Source organism: Tamandua tetradactyla, chromosome 15 (assembly GCF_023851605.1).
Source record: "Tamandua tetradactyla isolate mTamTet1 chromosome 15, mTamTet1.pri, whole genome shotgun sequence".
NCBI lineage: Eukaryota > Metazoa > Chordata > Mammalia > Pilosa > Myrmecophagidae > Tamandua > Tamandua tetradactyla.
Window position 1 is genome coordinate 76,119,921 of NC_135341.1, and position 14,413 is coordinate 76,134,333.

General features: G+C 35.5%; 1 protein-coding gene across 1 annotated transcript in view; it reads left to right on the forward strand.

The window, feature by feature from the left end:
• The window catches only part of DNAJC13 (DnaJ heat shock protein family (Hsp40) member C13), a 151,421-nt gene that overhangs the window by 91,478 nt on the left and 45,530 nt on the right, over nucleotides 1–14,413 (forward strand). The window contains exons 30-36 of the mRNA XM_077130133.1: nucleotides 17–171; nucleotides 703–748; nucleotides 3,336–3,490; nucleotides 4,780–4,981; nucleotides 6,530–6,645; nucleotides 7,509–7,587; nucleotides 9,002–9,137. Coding sequence (XP_076986248.1) covers nucleotides 17–171; nucleotides 703–748; nucleotides 3,336–3,490; nucleotides 4,780–4,981; nucleotides 6,530–6,645; nucleotides 7,509–7,587; nucleotides 9,002–9,137 — 889 coding nt within the window. The remainder of the gene's footprint in view (nucleotides 1–16; nucleotides 172–702; nucleotides 749–3,335; nucleotides 3,491–4,779; nucleotides 4,982–6,529; nucleotides 6,646–7,508; nucleotides 7,588–9,001; nucleotides 9,138–14,413) is intronic.

A 14,413-nucleotide genomic window follows, 5' to 3' on the forward strand; every position in this document is an offset into this window, starting at 1 on the left:
CTATTTCACTTTTTAGCTACTGCTGACCTTTGACCCTATCCTTGTTGAGAAAGTTGCTATTTTGTTATATTATATCATGCAAGATAACCCACAGTTACCTCGTCTTTATCTGAGTGGAGTATTTTTCTTTATCATGATGTATACAGGTTCCAATGTGCTTCCTGTTGCTCGGTAAGAACTTTAATGGTAATCTATTTAAAATTATTATATTGGATTGTTCATTGGCAGATTTAATTTAACTTTTCATAAGTATATCATTGCTTTTGTCAAATTTTTCATTATAAAAGCCGTTTACATGTATGAAAATACATTAGAATTAGAAAAATGGAAAAAATTACTCAGAAATATACCACTTTATGACATGTAATATAAGAATTTTATTTTCATCTAGCATTTTAATATATTTAATATATTCTTACTAGACATGAAGGTTTGCATTTTGCTTTTTCCTTTAAAATGTGATAAGTAATTTTTATTTTACTATTCATAATTTTTATTGTTTTATTATCACATAACTTAATGTGGCATAATACAAAAATCTTTCTAATTCATTTAATTAGAAATTAAATAATTTGGGAATATGGATTTGCAAGTTGCCTTTTATGGCTTTAATTATATATAGATTAAAGATCTGGTCTGTAGAAAATTAAAATTATGAAACTAAGTCAATTCTTTAATAAGTAATTTATTAAATTTTTTTAGGTTTTTGAAATATACACATACCAAACAGGCTTTCAAGTCAGAGGAGGTAAGCCATATTAATCCTCTGAATACATAATTTAATGCTGTATAAGGTGTGTTGGCACTGTAAGTTTCTTGAGCTATGTATATTTATTAGATTATAAGCACTTGAGGGCAGGTATTATTCATTTTTTACATTCCTTGTGGTACTTTGTACATAGAAAGTCTGAGCTAATATCGTTTAAATGAAAATAACTATTGCCCATTAGACTTAGTATTAAAATTGTAGGTGTGAACTGTATGTAACCTGGCTACCCTTGTGAATGCACATCATTCTCTGTGTAAGACTTGGATTAGTGATTTTCATAAATAATTCATTTTATACCTGAATCTTATTTAGTCAGCTTATATTCAGAAAGCCCTCAGTCTTCTTTGCTCACATCCCAGGGTGATCAAAGTACAAGTTTCCTTCTTTTTATTTATTTATTTATTTTTATTTTTTATTTTATAATAATTTAAAACTTATAGGACAGTTGCAAAAGTAATACAAATTCTTTACGGAGAACCCAAAATATCACCACCACCTCCCCTGTGCCGACTCCCAGATCTACCAGTTTTAACATTTTGCTGCTTTCCATAGCATTCTCCCTCTCCCCCCCTCCCCCTCTTCTAAACGTTTGAGACCAGGTTGCAGACGTCATACTCCCTGAACACATAGCAGCTTCATCTACCTTTCCTGTGAACAATGATATTCACCTATGTAGTCACCCATGAAGTTCAAGAAATTAAACACTGATATAAATCTTAAATTCTGTATTCTAGTTTTTTCTGTCTCCATATCCTTTTGGACCCTTTGTTCTCCATTCTCCATTCTTAAGTCCCATCTAGTATCATGTATTGCATTTAGTTACCATTATCTCTTTCTTTTTTTTTCTTTTGCTCAGTAATTGTGGAAACATATATAAAACATGAATCTTAGCATCCCAACCTCTCTTAAGCATTCAGTAGGATTAATCACATTCACACTGTTGCAGTACCCTCGCCATCATCCATTACTGGAACTTTGCCTTCACCCAAACATAAACCTTTCACTCATTTTGTATTGACTCCCATTGCCCTTGCCCTCCACATCTGATGAGCTGCGTTCTATTTTCTGTCTCTGAATTTGCTGTCCTCTGAAAGAAAAGTACCCCAAATGCTATTTCTAATGTAGTAGTATGGCATTTTGGCATTTTTTCCTCCCCTTTCTTTGGTAACCTTATCTATATATAACCTAAAAAAATTTTTTTTTTAAATTAGAAACCACATATTATTTTACCTAACAGTATTTTGTTATTTGCAGCAAAACAGTATTTATTTATTTCAAAACTGTAAAAGCGAAAAAAAAAAAAGGGCATGTTGTTAACAACTGAAAATAGAGTAGATCTATTTTGGTTTTTTGCCTTAAAAGATAGCACCAATAATAGCTATAATTATAAATCTGAGTTGTATTTTATATTGCTTTGTGGAAATCAGGCAACATGTTGAGTGTTGCCTACATGTTGGCAAAATAAGGCCTACATATTGGCAGTTGATATCAGCAGTAACTCTGAAATCATCTTGGGTATGAGCGGATGTGTGAACCTGTGCATGTATGAGCCCGCCTTGTAGTATCATTATTATGAGTGTCATTACTCCCCTAGCTTCATCCCCCTCACTGCCATATGCATATAAAACTAGAATTTTTGATTTAGCAGTTAATCTGTAAATTGTACTTTTTCAATGTATTTTTAATTGAATTTTTAATGGGCTGCAGGAATTATCAAGTGATAGAATTCTAAAGATCAGAACAAACACTTCTCCCAAAAGTTGAATAGATCAATGAATATAGCGTTTGTTCGCAGAAAGGCTAAAAATATTCTTTCTAATTTGTCTTTGTATCAAGTGATAAAGCCATGTCTGGTTTCCCCCTACTCCCCCTTTTTTCCCTGTCCTATAAAAGTAAAACATTCTCAATTTGCCTAGAAGGAAATGAGAAAATTATTTATAGTTTTTTTTTTCTTTAGGGTTACATTTTCATCAGATAAAGAAATTAGTTTAAAAATTTAGTTTTATAAGTAAAGTATATTCTTGTCCTGATTTTATTTGACCAGCCAGAGGATTTTGCGTTCTAAATACAGTTAATCATAATTACCTTGAATAAAAATTGTGGCCACATTTAATGAGGACAAGTACTTTAAGATCTTGCCTTTTCAGGAGTTAGTGGTTTTTGAAGACAGAAGCAGGTGCAGGCAGATAATGCAGCACACAATATAATGTGGAATCACTGATGTAAATCTTTGCAGTAGTCGTCATTGTATTGTCATCACTATTATGTATGATCAAAGGCCAGTTGTCCCAAATAATGTTGGCAGCACCTAACACACCTGAGGAGGTGAAGATTGCTGCAGAGCTGGAGGGTGTGAATTCTGATTTGGAGCTCATACTAAGCCATTACTTACCAGATACCTTCCACTTTATATTTTGCCATGTTTCCATTTAAATTTCTAAAGCATGAGAGTAGTTTGTTCCAGTTATGCTCTTAAAATGTTCTCTAACCATAATTCATTTATTAGAAAATTGAAAAAGATAACTTTAGTGTTTTTGACTACATTTTGCTTTGTTTTGTTTTAAAGACAAAAGGACAAGATGTTTTTCAAAGAAGTATACTTGGGCATATCCTACCTGAAGCAATGGTTTGCTACTTAGAAAATTATGAACCTGAAAAGTTTTCTGAGATTTTTCTAGGAGAATTTGATACTCCAGAAGCAATCTGGAGTAGTGAAATGAGGTAAATAACCAGTCGACTGTTTGCATTAAAAAGTATTTTTTTTTCCTTATGTAAAATTAACCATTGTAAGGCGAACAACTCAGTGGCATTTAGTACATTCACAATGTTGTACAATCACCACCTCTATCTAGTGGTTGTTCGTATTTTATGCTCAGAATCTTGGCTACTTGATACCTAGTTTGACTTTTGATTATGAAACGAGTGAAAATGCTTTCACACATTTCGTAATCAAAAGCTCCAGTAGTTATTGGTGCCAAATCACTTTTGTCTGATGAGTTTTGAGAAGGCTTTAAGCTTTTTTTCTACTCAATTTTAACATGATTTGATAAAATTGCTCCTCTCTTAATAGAACTTTATGAAAAGGTAGGGCCTGTTGTTGCTGATATTAAATCAGTTTATAAAATTGGTAAGGTTTTAGGCAGTGAACTGAGAATAGGTACATAAGCGGTATATAGGGATAAAATCAAGACATACATACCCTAGGGATTTGGAAAAGAACTGTATACCACTAAATTATGTCCGCAGAGAACAGATCAGGTCATAAACATCCAGAATCATTTTAGAAAGAGAATTCCTTGGCCAGCACATTTTTTACCTTAGGCTAAAGGTTAAAATTCCTAAACAATGTCCTTATTAGAGAAGAAAATCATAGAAGAAGTCTGTGGAGAACAAAATAAAGGAGAAGCCTACTAGCAAGAAATGGCAGCATCCAGCCGGACTCTGTCCAGAGTGCTTCATAGGTCCAGCATCAAGACCGCCTTTCTGTGAAGTCCTCTCAGCTGGATGGCATTTGATCTTGAGTTGATTATTCACTGTCCTTGGGCTAACTTCATGCTCACCATGCTGCCTGCTGGTTATCACTTGATTTTTCCCATAGGTTCACCTGTAGGCTTGGCGTGTGCTCTATCCACTAGTTTGAATATATTCTGTATGGTGGTCATATTTTTTACTGGGTACAAATATTTAGAAATATGAGTGAATTAGCAAAACAATTTTCTGTGCCATTTTTCTCTCCTGAGATTGGTTAATCTCACTCCCCATTTAAAGCTACCATTGGGTAGCTCTTCATGTACTACCCAAATCTAAGTTTCTGCTTAGCTTGAAAACCTGACTCTATGCTGTAGTAAGTTAACTAAAGTAGATACCATGTAACTAGCTTCTTTGTGTTGATAGCAAGCTTGAGTTCCATGACTATCCCGTTGTGAATGCAGATCCCATTGCCTATCTAAACCTTGTCTTTAAAATAAAACTAATTCCTTCATAACGATTGAAGGTTTTTGTGTTTGCAGGCGCCTCATGATAGAGAAGATTGCTGCCCATCTTGCTGATTTCACACCTCGTCTTCAGAGTAACACAAGAGCACTTTATCAGTATTGTCCCATCCCAGTTATCAACTATCCACAGCTAGAAAATGAACTATTTTGTAATATTTATTACCTCAAACAACTTTGTGATACACTCCGATTTCCAGATTGGCCAATTAAAGATCCGGTAAATCAGCAGATAACCTGTGCTTTTCTTAACCATAAAAAATAGCCTCTAATCATGTCTGGATGTGTCTTCCTTTGGTGATAAGATAATTGGTTTTCTTAAGTATTTCCTCTGTCTTAAGACTGTGTAAATCTGAGTGTAGTTTGATATATTTTGGTAAATCCCAAACTGAAAGTTAATTTTTTTGTGAGCATATTAAGAACTTTACATTGTTGATATTCTGTGGCAAAAACAAAACAAACTTAATTTCATACACATAACAATTATATTCTGTAACAACTTGGTGGAAGCTTATCTTTACAGCAGGATAATTAAGCTCACAGATATTTGGGTTAGTCTGGGATTGAATCTCAGTTTGGCAATTAATAGCTTTATATATAACTTTGGATATGTTGCTTTACTTCTCTAAGCCTCGGTTTTCATTCTAAAATGGTAATAATGGTGAATATCTCATGCAGTAGTTGTCAAGATTAAATGAGGAGTCATATAAGAAACTTAACATAATTCCTAACACACATGGGAGGCAGTAAGTGTTACCTGCTCATTTGTCTGTGGCAGTTTGTGCTGTCAGCCTACCCACAGTGACCCTTAGGATCTTTCCATCCTCAGCCCTTGGATATGTACAGGGAGCCTGGAATAAAGTAGGCCTGGGTATCCATGTTCTACTGCTGTGTCAGAGGTTATGCCATCATCCATACCATCTAAAAGATTTCAGAACAGTTGCCATTTGTATCACCTGTCACTGTCTCTTTATAGTGCTGTGACCTAATGAAGGCTGGTAGCCTTTCATACTTGTTCAGGATTCAACATAAGATAATAGAAAAATGGTGGGCTTTTTCATTAGATCTGGTTCAGATCCAGCTCCACCATTTATTAACTTGGAAACATGCAGCAACCTCTCAAAATCTCACTGTCGTCATTTATTACAACTTTAGACAAGAATTAAATCACCTACAGTCTGTAAAGCACCAACACACACGCAGGTAATAAATGTTAGCTCCCTTCTTCTCACCTTCTATTCAGCCTTTTGGGTTCACTATCCTTTGCCTTTGTTTGAATGCAAGTGTACCAGTAATTGTTTGAACACTTTGAGATACATAACACAATATGCAGCTAACCACAATATGGCTGCTAATTTTGAAGTTTTCCATATTTTGAAAGTTTCTTTGACAATTAAGGATAGAAACACAGATTGACAGAGAATTTTTAAAATCACTTAAAAAATATAGAGGAATATAGCCCTGTGACAAGTACCTGTCTACCTATTTGACATTGCTGAGAAAGTGATTGTGGTTATTTGTATTTCAGAAAACTGGTTAAATGGGTAGCCCAGAAATGTCAATTTTTAAAAATGCAGCACTAGAATTCTGTAACTTAAAAATTATATTCTGGGGCAGGCGACAGTGGCTCAGTGGCAGAGTTCTCACCTGCCATGCCAGAGATCTGGGTTCGATTCCCAGAGCCTGCCCGTGCAAAAAAAAAAAAAAGTTTATATTCTGAACTATTTTTGCTTTAATAGACATAAATTTTCACCCTCTGTCTTTCAAGGTTAAGCTTTTAAAAGATACCCTTGATGCCTGGAAGAAGGAAGTAGAAAAGAAGCCACCTACAATGTCAATAGATGATGCCTATGAAGTGCTTAATCTCCCTCAAGGACAGGGCCAGTGAGTTATTTTCAGTATTATAATAGTAAATGTCTTCCTTGCCTTAAAATTTTAATATCAAATAATAAATCATATTTAAATCAACTGTTTTTAATATTTTTTTCTTGCCTAGTCTTTGATAAACAATTTAGGGCATTATCTATTTGATTCTTTATTTGCTGCAAATTTTTCAGCAGTAAATAAATAAGTACTGCCTTCTTCTATTATTGCTGTCAAAATCATTACTTTCCACTAATTGAGATCATATACACAGGTGCCTCAAATTGTGTCTGACACGTGGTAGTCATATATTCATTTTTTCCCCTTCCCACTTGCAGTTTGTGTTATATAGAAGAGAAGATTTGATTAAACCATATGCCTATGATGCTAAATGACAGATGTCTAGAAAAAAGTGCAGATTTACTTTGTTAATTAATCAGTGACATTTTATAGTAGAATAGATATGTTAAAAGAAAAATGGCTTAAAAGGCATTTTCTTATGCATGGATGAACTAAATTGTACATTTTTGGCAAGGCTGACAATTATAATAACTTACAATTATTGTGTAGGAAGGTGACATTTGGACATTTAAAAAAAAATTTTTTTTTTTTTAGTCATTTCTTAGTTCTTCAAATACCAAATATGGCTTTGTAATTTAAAATATATGATAAGGTTACATAGGGAATTTTTAGGTTTTATCTTTCAGCTATAAAGATAGCATGTAAAAACATTCTTAAATCTTATTAGGTTTAATTTGTTACATAGTATATGCTCAAGTATTTTATCAAGTATGATGAAAGTAAAAGTAATTCCATTTTAGATGATTGTACAAATGTTTTTCTTGTACCCTATTGTATTCTAACACAATTTTCCTACTCAACAGGCATGATGAGAGCAAGATTAGAAAAGCTTACTTCAGACTTGCACAAAAGTACCACCCTGATAAGAATCCAGAAGGGAGGGTATGTACTGCCTTTGGAATTAGGGCAGTTGGGTTGACTTCCATTTGTTTTATTACTGTTTAAAAAGAGACAAGATATACTTACCTGCTGTCTTAATTTGGTTCGTAAGATGTTCCTAGTGTGTAATTACTTAACTTCCAGCCCACTTGCCCACATTTTCTCCCTGAATGTCTGTCTTCATGATCCTTCCTGAGTTTACCATTAGGTCTGCCTTTGTGATTAGTAATTTACGAATTTTATTCTTTCTCCTTACCCATGTTGTGTTTGACATTCAACTTTAATGGGCAGTCACAATAATAATTGAAAATTAGGAAAGTGGGTAAAGTTTATTCATTTGTAATTGATGCCATTGCCGTCCAGATTGCTTTAGGTAATTTGTGTGTTTTTCTCATGACAGCCAGCTTCAGATCATTCTAAATGAAACAGTAGAAAATGTGATTGAGGGTTAAAATCTTCTGCTGCTGGCATCCGCTGATCCCACCTCTTCAAACTTCCATTAAAATATCAAAGATTTCTTAAAGTTGAAATCATACAAGAATCCCAGAAGTAGGACTGTCTGTTGCTCAAAACTTAATTTCCATTGATTTCAACATCAGTGTTTTTCACTGGGGAAAGACACCGTATTCCTGAATGGAACTTTTATATGTTTAAGGCATTTTTTATCAAAAGCCCTGGGGTATTTTTTGAAAACCTGGTGGCAATTTACAGTTCATTTGGGAGAGAAAACAATCAAGATAGGAAGGAAATTTTAAAATTAGTATTGAATTGTCAGGCTTAATCACCAGATATTGAAACATTATATAAAACTGTAATAGTAAAACAATACATAGACCAGTGGAGCAAAATATAGCATAGTAGTTCAAGAGCATGGATTTAAGAGTCAGATCCAGGTGTAAGTCTTAGCTCTGCCACCAGTTGACTTTGTGACTTCAGGCAAGTTATTTAATTTCTTTAAATTCAATATCCTTATCTAAAAAAATGAGGATAATAATGGTACATACTTCCCATGGCTGTTTTAAGGATTAAATGAGATAATGTATACAAAACATTCAGTACAGTGACTGGCATGGTGCTCAATGAATGGTAGCCACTATCATAATTATTTTTATAATAACTCAGAAACTTTTTGCATGTATGAATTTTAAAATCATTGAAAAGAAGAGAGGTTTTTTTTTTTTGCATGAACAGGCACTGAAGAGGAGAGTTTTTAGTAAATGGTATTGGAATAATTGAGTAACTGTTTGAAAAAAAGTTTTACCCTACACCGTATGCCATCTAGATTACAACTGTAATAAATTCCTTAATGTAAAGAACAAAACAAAATAATCACTGAAGAAGTTAGTTGTTAAATGAAAATCAGCTGTGTTGTGTTTGTGATTTGAGATGTAAGTTAATTATCTTTGATTACACACAGGATATGTTTGAAAAAGTAAATAAAGCATATGAATTTTTATGCACCAAATCAGCAAAAATAGTGGATGGACCAGATCCAGAGAATATAATTTTAATTCTAAAAACACAAAGCATTCTCTTCAACCGTCATAAAGAAGGTAAGATGTGCTATTCCCAAATTTCATTTTCCTTCAGCTAATTCTACTGTGTTGTTTCTATAGCATATTTTAATAGATTTAGAATTATTACCTCAAAAGACTCTTGGAATCACATTTTAGATATAGTATGAGAATATTTTTCTGTAAGAAGAACCAAAATGCTTTGTTTTATACCTTTCCCTTCTTTACCTATGTTTTTCAGTGGTATCAACATTACCAACAAGCTTTCATTATTCCTTCCTTTAATCTTTTTTCAAAACACTTTCTATTATAAACTGTAATGTATATACAAGAAAGCAATAAATTTCAAAGTACATTGCAACAAGTAGTTATAGAACAGATTTCAGAGTTTGGTAGGGGTTGCTGTTCCACAATTTTAGGTTTTTCCTTTTAGCTCCTCCAAGACATTGAAGACTAAAAGAAATGTCAATGTAATGATTCAGCAGACTGCTTATTTGTTAAATCCTGTCTTCTCTGTTATAACTCCTCCTCCTTTGATCCATCTCCAGTCGTTAGGAGTATTTGTGAGCCACCCTCTCAACTTGTTCATATTTGAAAGGGAATTGATAATTTGGGATAGGGATAGAACTAATTGTTGTTCTTGGAGAGACGGGCCCCTCTGAGTTTCAGACATAGGGACCCATCTGGAGGTTGTAGGTTTCTGGAAAATAATCTTACAGGTCATTTTGGAAAATCTCAGATAGAGCCCTCAGTGTTCCTTAGGGTTAACAGGAATGGTTTTAGTTGAGGGTTGGCAAACCATGGTAATTAGCAATATCTAGCTAAAGCTTGCAGAAGAGCAGCCTCTAGAATAGCCTCTTAACTGTTGAAACTCTTTTAGCCACTGATATTCATTTCTTTTCCCCCTTTTTATCAAGAGGTTGATGTTGATCCACCACTGCCAGGGCCAGGCTTATCTCTAGGAGTCATTGCCAGGGAAACTTTCACTCCTGAATGTCATATGCCACATAGGGGGAGGGTAATGATTTTACTTGCAGAGTTGGGCTTAGAGAGAGGGAGACCACATCTGAGCAACAACAGAGGCTTTCTGGAAGTAACTCTTAGGAATAATAGGATAGGCTTAGGTTCTCCGCTACAGAAATAAGCTTCACAAAAACAAGCCTGAAGACCTAGGGCTTGGCGTATTGACTTGAGAGTCCCTAATATTTGAGATAGTATCAGGGGTTTTCCCAGTGGTAAAATTTAATAGCTTCATATTATTTTTCCTGTCCCTCAACGGACTTTGCCAGTACTTTGTAATTAAGTGCCCAACATACTCTAGATTGTATCTAGGTATAACATTAAGCTATACAGAATTTTAAGCTTTCATTCCCATTCTGGGCTCCATGTGTTTGGATTATTTAAATGAGCTATCCAGACAGGTTATTAGATTATGTGCTACAGAAAATATTTAGGTTTTGGACAAAATAAACTCTCTTTTTTGGTCTCATGCAGTAGGTAAAGTTCTAAAAACAGACAATGTCATCCTTACCTTGTATTCTGATTCACCTTAGTCTCTACATGATTGGCTTCATTCTTATCTCTAATTGAAGCCTGATCTCTCTTTCAGTTTCTTTAACAGTTGTTGTATGTAGCAATGGTGACTTTCAGAGCTACAGAACTCCAACTCTGAGTCTTAGAAGTCACGCAGGTAGCCAAAATTCCAGGGAGATACCATGTTATACATGTATACGTGCTTATAGATCTCAAAATGTAGAAATAACATTTAACAGCTCTGGACCGAATGTGGCTGGTATAAGAGCTTAAAATCTAGGCATATTGGCAACTGTCTTGCATATAACATTAAGCAAACTCTTGATGTCTAAGTAGTTTGCTGTCATAATAAGTTCAAAACATGTTCCCTGATCAACTTTCAGGAATTCTTGGTCCCAAAAAGAGGTATCATCTGTTCACTTTTCTTTGTTTTCATCATCTTCAGGAGGAAAAGGGTCATCTCTGTGGTGGGCATACCACTGAATGACCTTTTTTTTAAACATTGATGCATTAACATTTAGTAGAAGAACTGGGTCATCATCTCCTTCATCATCCATTTCTAAATCTTCTAACATGATCTTTATAGTCACAGATTGTTTGGCAGTTTTCACATCAACTTCAAGTATCTCTCCATCAGAACTCTACAAGTTAATTGAAGGCATGGTGTTTGATCTCAAGGAGACACTGTACTGGAGGCAGATGAGAGCTGGGCAATGTCAACACAATCTTGTCCTCATTTTTGAAAAATATTGTTTCCCAGTATAGAATTCTTGGTTGGCAGTTTTTGCTTTCAGCACTTTAAATATGTCATCCCACTGTCTTCTTGCCTCCATGGTTTCTGATGAGAAATTGGCCCTTGTACATGATGTGTTGGTTCTCTCTTGCAGCTTTCAGAATTCTCTCTATCTTTGGTATTTGACACTCTGATTATAATAAGCCACAGCATGGCTTATTTGAGTTTATCCTGTTCAGAGTTTGTTGAATGTCTTGGAAGTCTATATTCTTATCTTCCATTAACTTTGGAAAGTGTTCAGCTGTTATTTCTTTGCGTATTCTCTCTGCCTCTTTCTGTCTTTCTTCTCCTTCTGGAATTTCCACAAATGCATAGAAAGGTATACTTAATGATGTCCAACAGGTTTTCAGGTTCTGTTCACTTTTCTTTGTTCTTTCTTCTTTCTGCTCCTCAGATGGGATGACTTCAGTTGTCTTATCTTCAAGTTCACTGATTCTTTCTTCTTTTAGCCCCAATCTCCTGTTGGACCTCTCTAGGGAATTTTAAATTTCTGTAACTGGTCCTTCAGTGTTGTTTGGTTCCATGTCACTCTTTCCATCTCTATTAATACTCTTATAGTATTTGTTCATCTCTCATTTTCTTGATTTCCGTTAGTTCTTTGTCCATGTTTTCCTTTAGCTCTTTGATCATATTGAAGACTATTTTTCAAAGTCTTTGTCTAGCATTTGCAAGTTCTGGTTCATTGATGGTTTCTGCTGTTTAATTTTTCCCCTTTACCAGGGCCATTACTTCTTGTTTCTTTATATGTTTTGTAATCTTTTGTTGAAACCTGGACATTTTGACACTTAGACATGTTTTCACTGGTATTTAAACTCTGATGTGTCTGTACCTTCAGCATATGTTCAACTAGTAATATGGCAGAGCTTTCCTTGAGTGCCCTGAGGAAACAAAAAACAAACAACAAACAAAACAGAGGAGGAGGGGCAGGGAGAGAAAAGAAAATAACTTTCCCAGTCTTTGAAGATTGACCTATGGGAGTGCTCTCCTTCAGAGCTCATCCATACAATGAGCTTAGAGAATAGTTCAAAGCCAAAGTAAAGGGGTTGCCCTCGTCCTTTCTGTGCAGGCCTCTTGTCTTGAGCATGCTCGAGTGGCTCTGTGACTCCCTCATTTTCACAGATACAAGTGCCCTCTTTCCTAGGAAATAGGTTTCTCAAGGTCCTGGACAGCAAGTCCTCTTGTCCCAATCAGCCCTTGGCTGCTCTCCCACGGTGTTCTGTGGGAAAATTTCCTGGACTGCCTTCTATACACAGGGCAAGTTCTAATATAGTGAGTCCCTGAGGCTACTACCAGACAGATTAGACCAGACTTATGTCCTCCCAGTGCAGGCATGAGGGTTACTGTGCTCCCTCCAGAACCAGGACCAGGGTCTCTGCACTACACCCAGCTAGTGAGAAAATGTCAAAGGGCTAACCAGGGTGCCACAGAATCCTACTGCTATTAATTAGCTTTTTTTCTTGATAGAGTGCTTGTGCTTTTACAGCACTCCTTTAACTGTTTTCTGGAGTGTTGAGAACGATGTTTCTGCTGGTTCATGCTCTTTATTCAATGCCTCTGTGGGGTCATGATCAGCAAGGTAGTTAGCCCAAAGTGTATGTCTCCAAGACAAAGACACTCTCCTGCATAACCACTCTACAGTCCTCCACATCTAGAAATCATCAGTACAACACATCTGTCCATCCAATCCACAGATCTTTCAAATTTTACACATTCTTTTAACAATATCTCTTTTCCTTTTCTGGTCCAGAATCCTATCCAGGAACTTGCAGTGAATTTGTCACATCTTCTTCAATCTAAAACAGTGCCTCAGGCCCTCGGTGCAGCCACTTTACTGGAGTGCTGCTGCTGGTTCCACAGAGCTCTGCCTGGGGACAGAGGTGTGTTGGGCCATGGGTCACTTGCCACCTCTTCTCTCACAGTTGCCTTCCTCCTCCTGCACAGTCCGTGCCCCATGTGCAGAGGTGCCAGAGCATGTGTCCTTCTCCATGTGCACGCACTGCACCATGCTTGGGTGTGGGCCTCATTATTCCTTTTTAAAGGAAATTTCAGTTCTGTGAAGTTACTTAGTAGGTTTTTGTGTTTAGTCATTTAGCATTAAACATGTTAAATGAGATTTCAAATGGAATCTGAATTTAATCATCATTGAATTCATGTTCTTAAATCCCATAAGAGACTGTGCCTATTTTAACTTCAAAATCCTCTGAAATTTTGAAACACCGGAAGTTTTCTGATTTACATAAGGCAACAGAAACTTTTCAAGTTATTATATACCTCCATTTCCCATGGCAACTCCTAAAACTATCTGGTCCTGTGGGACAGTTTAAAAACTATTATAGATGAAATTGTCATTTGATCAGAGTACAGGGTTATTGGGGATTTCCAGCATGTTTGCAGGAACGTCTGTGGTAGCCCTAACAATAGCAGCCCAGTAAGCCAGGAATATGGTGAAAACTTTTAAGGCTTTTTGGGGGGTGGAAGGTTGTTTTCAATATAGCAGATTCCCGGAGGCTTAGGATTGAACTTGGCTGGCAGCACAAAGTAGATGACCTGTTTTCTGTAGGATGATATTGGGAGATGAGGTAAACATGAGAAGTAGTGGGTAATTGAAGACAAGTATTGCAATTTAATTATTAGAGGGAACAGCTCAGGGATCTAGCATTTGAATTGTTAAGAGAACAGTGATGGATTGATTCACCTTTGTATATGAATTGAACAGAACATATTTGTAAAACAGTTTAGTTATGTGGCATTTACCTCTGATCAGAGTAACTCATGGTTATTTGTGAATGGTTGATATCTCTGGTATTAGCCATAAGCCACTATTGTGGCTCACCATGTGTTTTCCCTTTATAATTTTTTTTAATTGAGATTGGTTATATATTCATGTACCACATAGTCATCCAAACTGTGTAATCAGTTCTTTACAATACCACCGTATAGCTGTGTATTCATTATCACAATTGATTTTTTTTAACATTTTCATTACTCC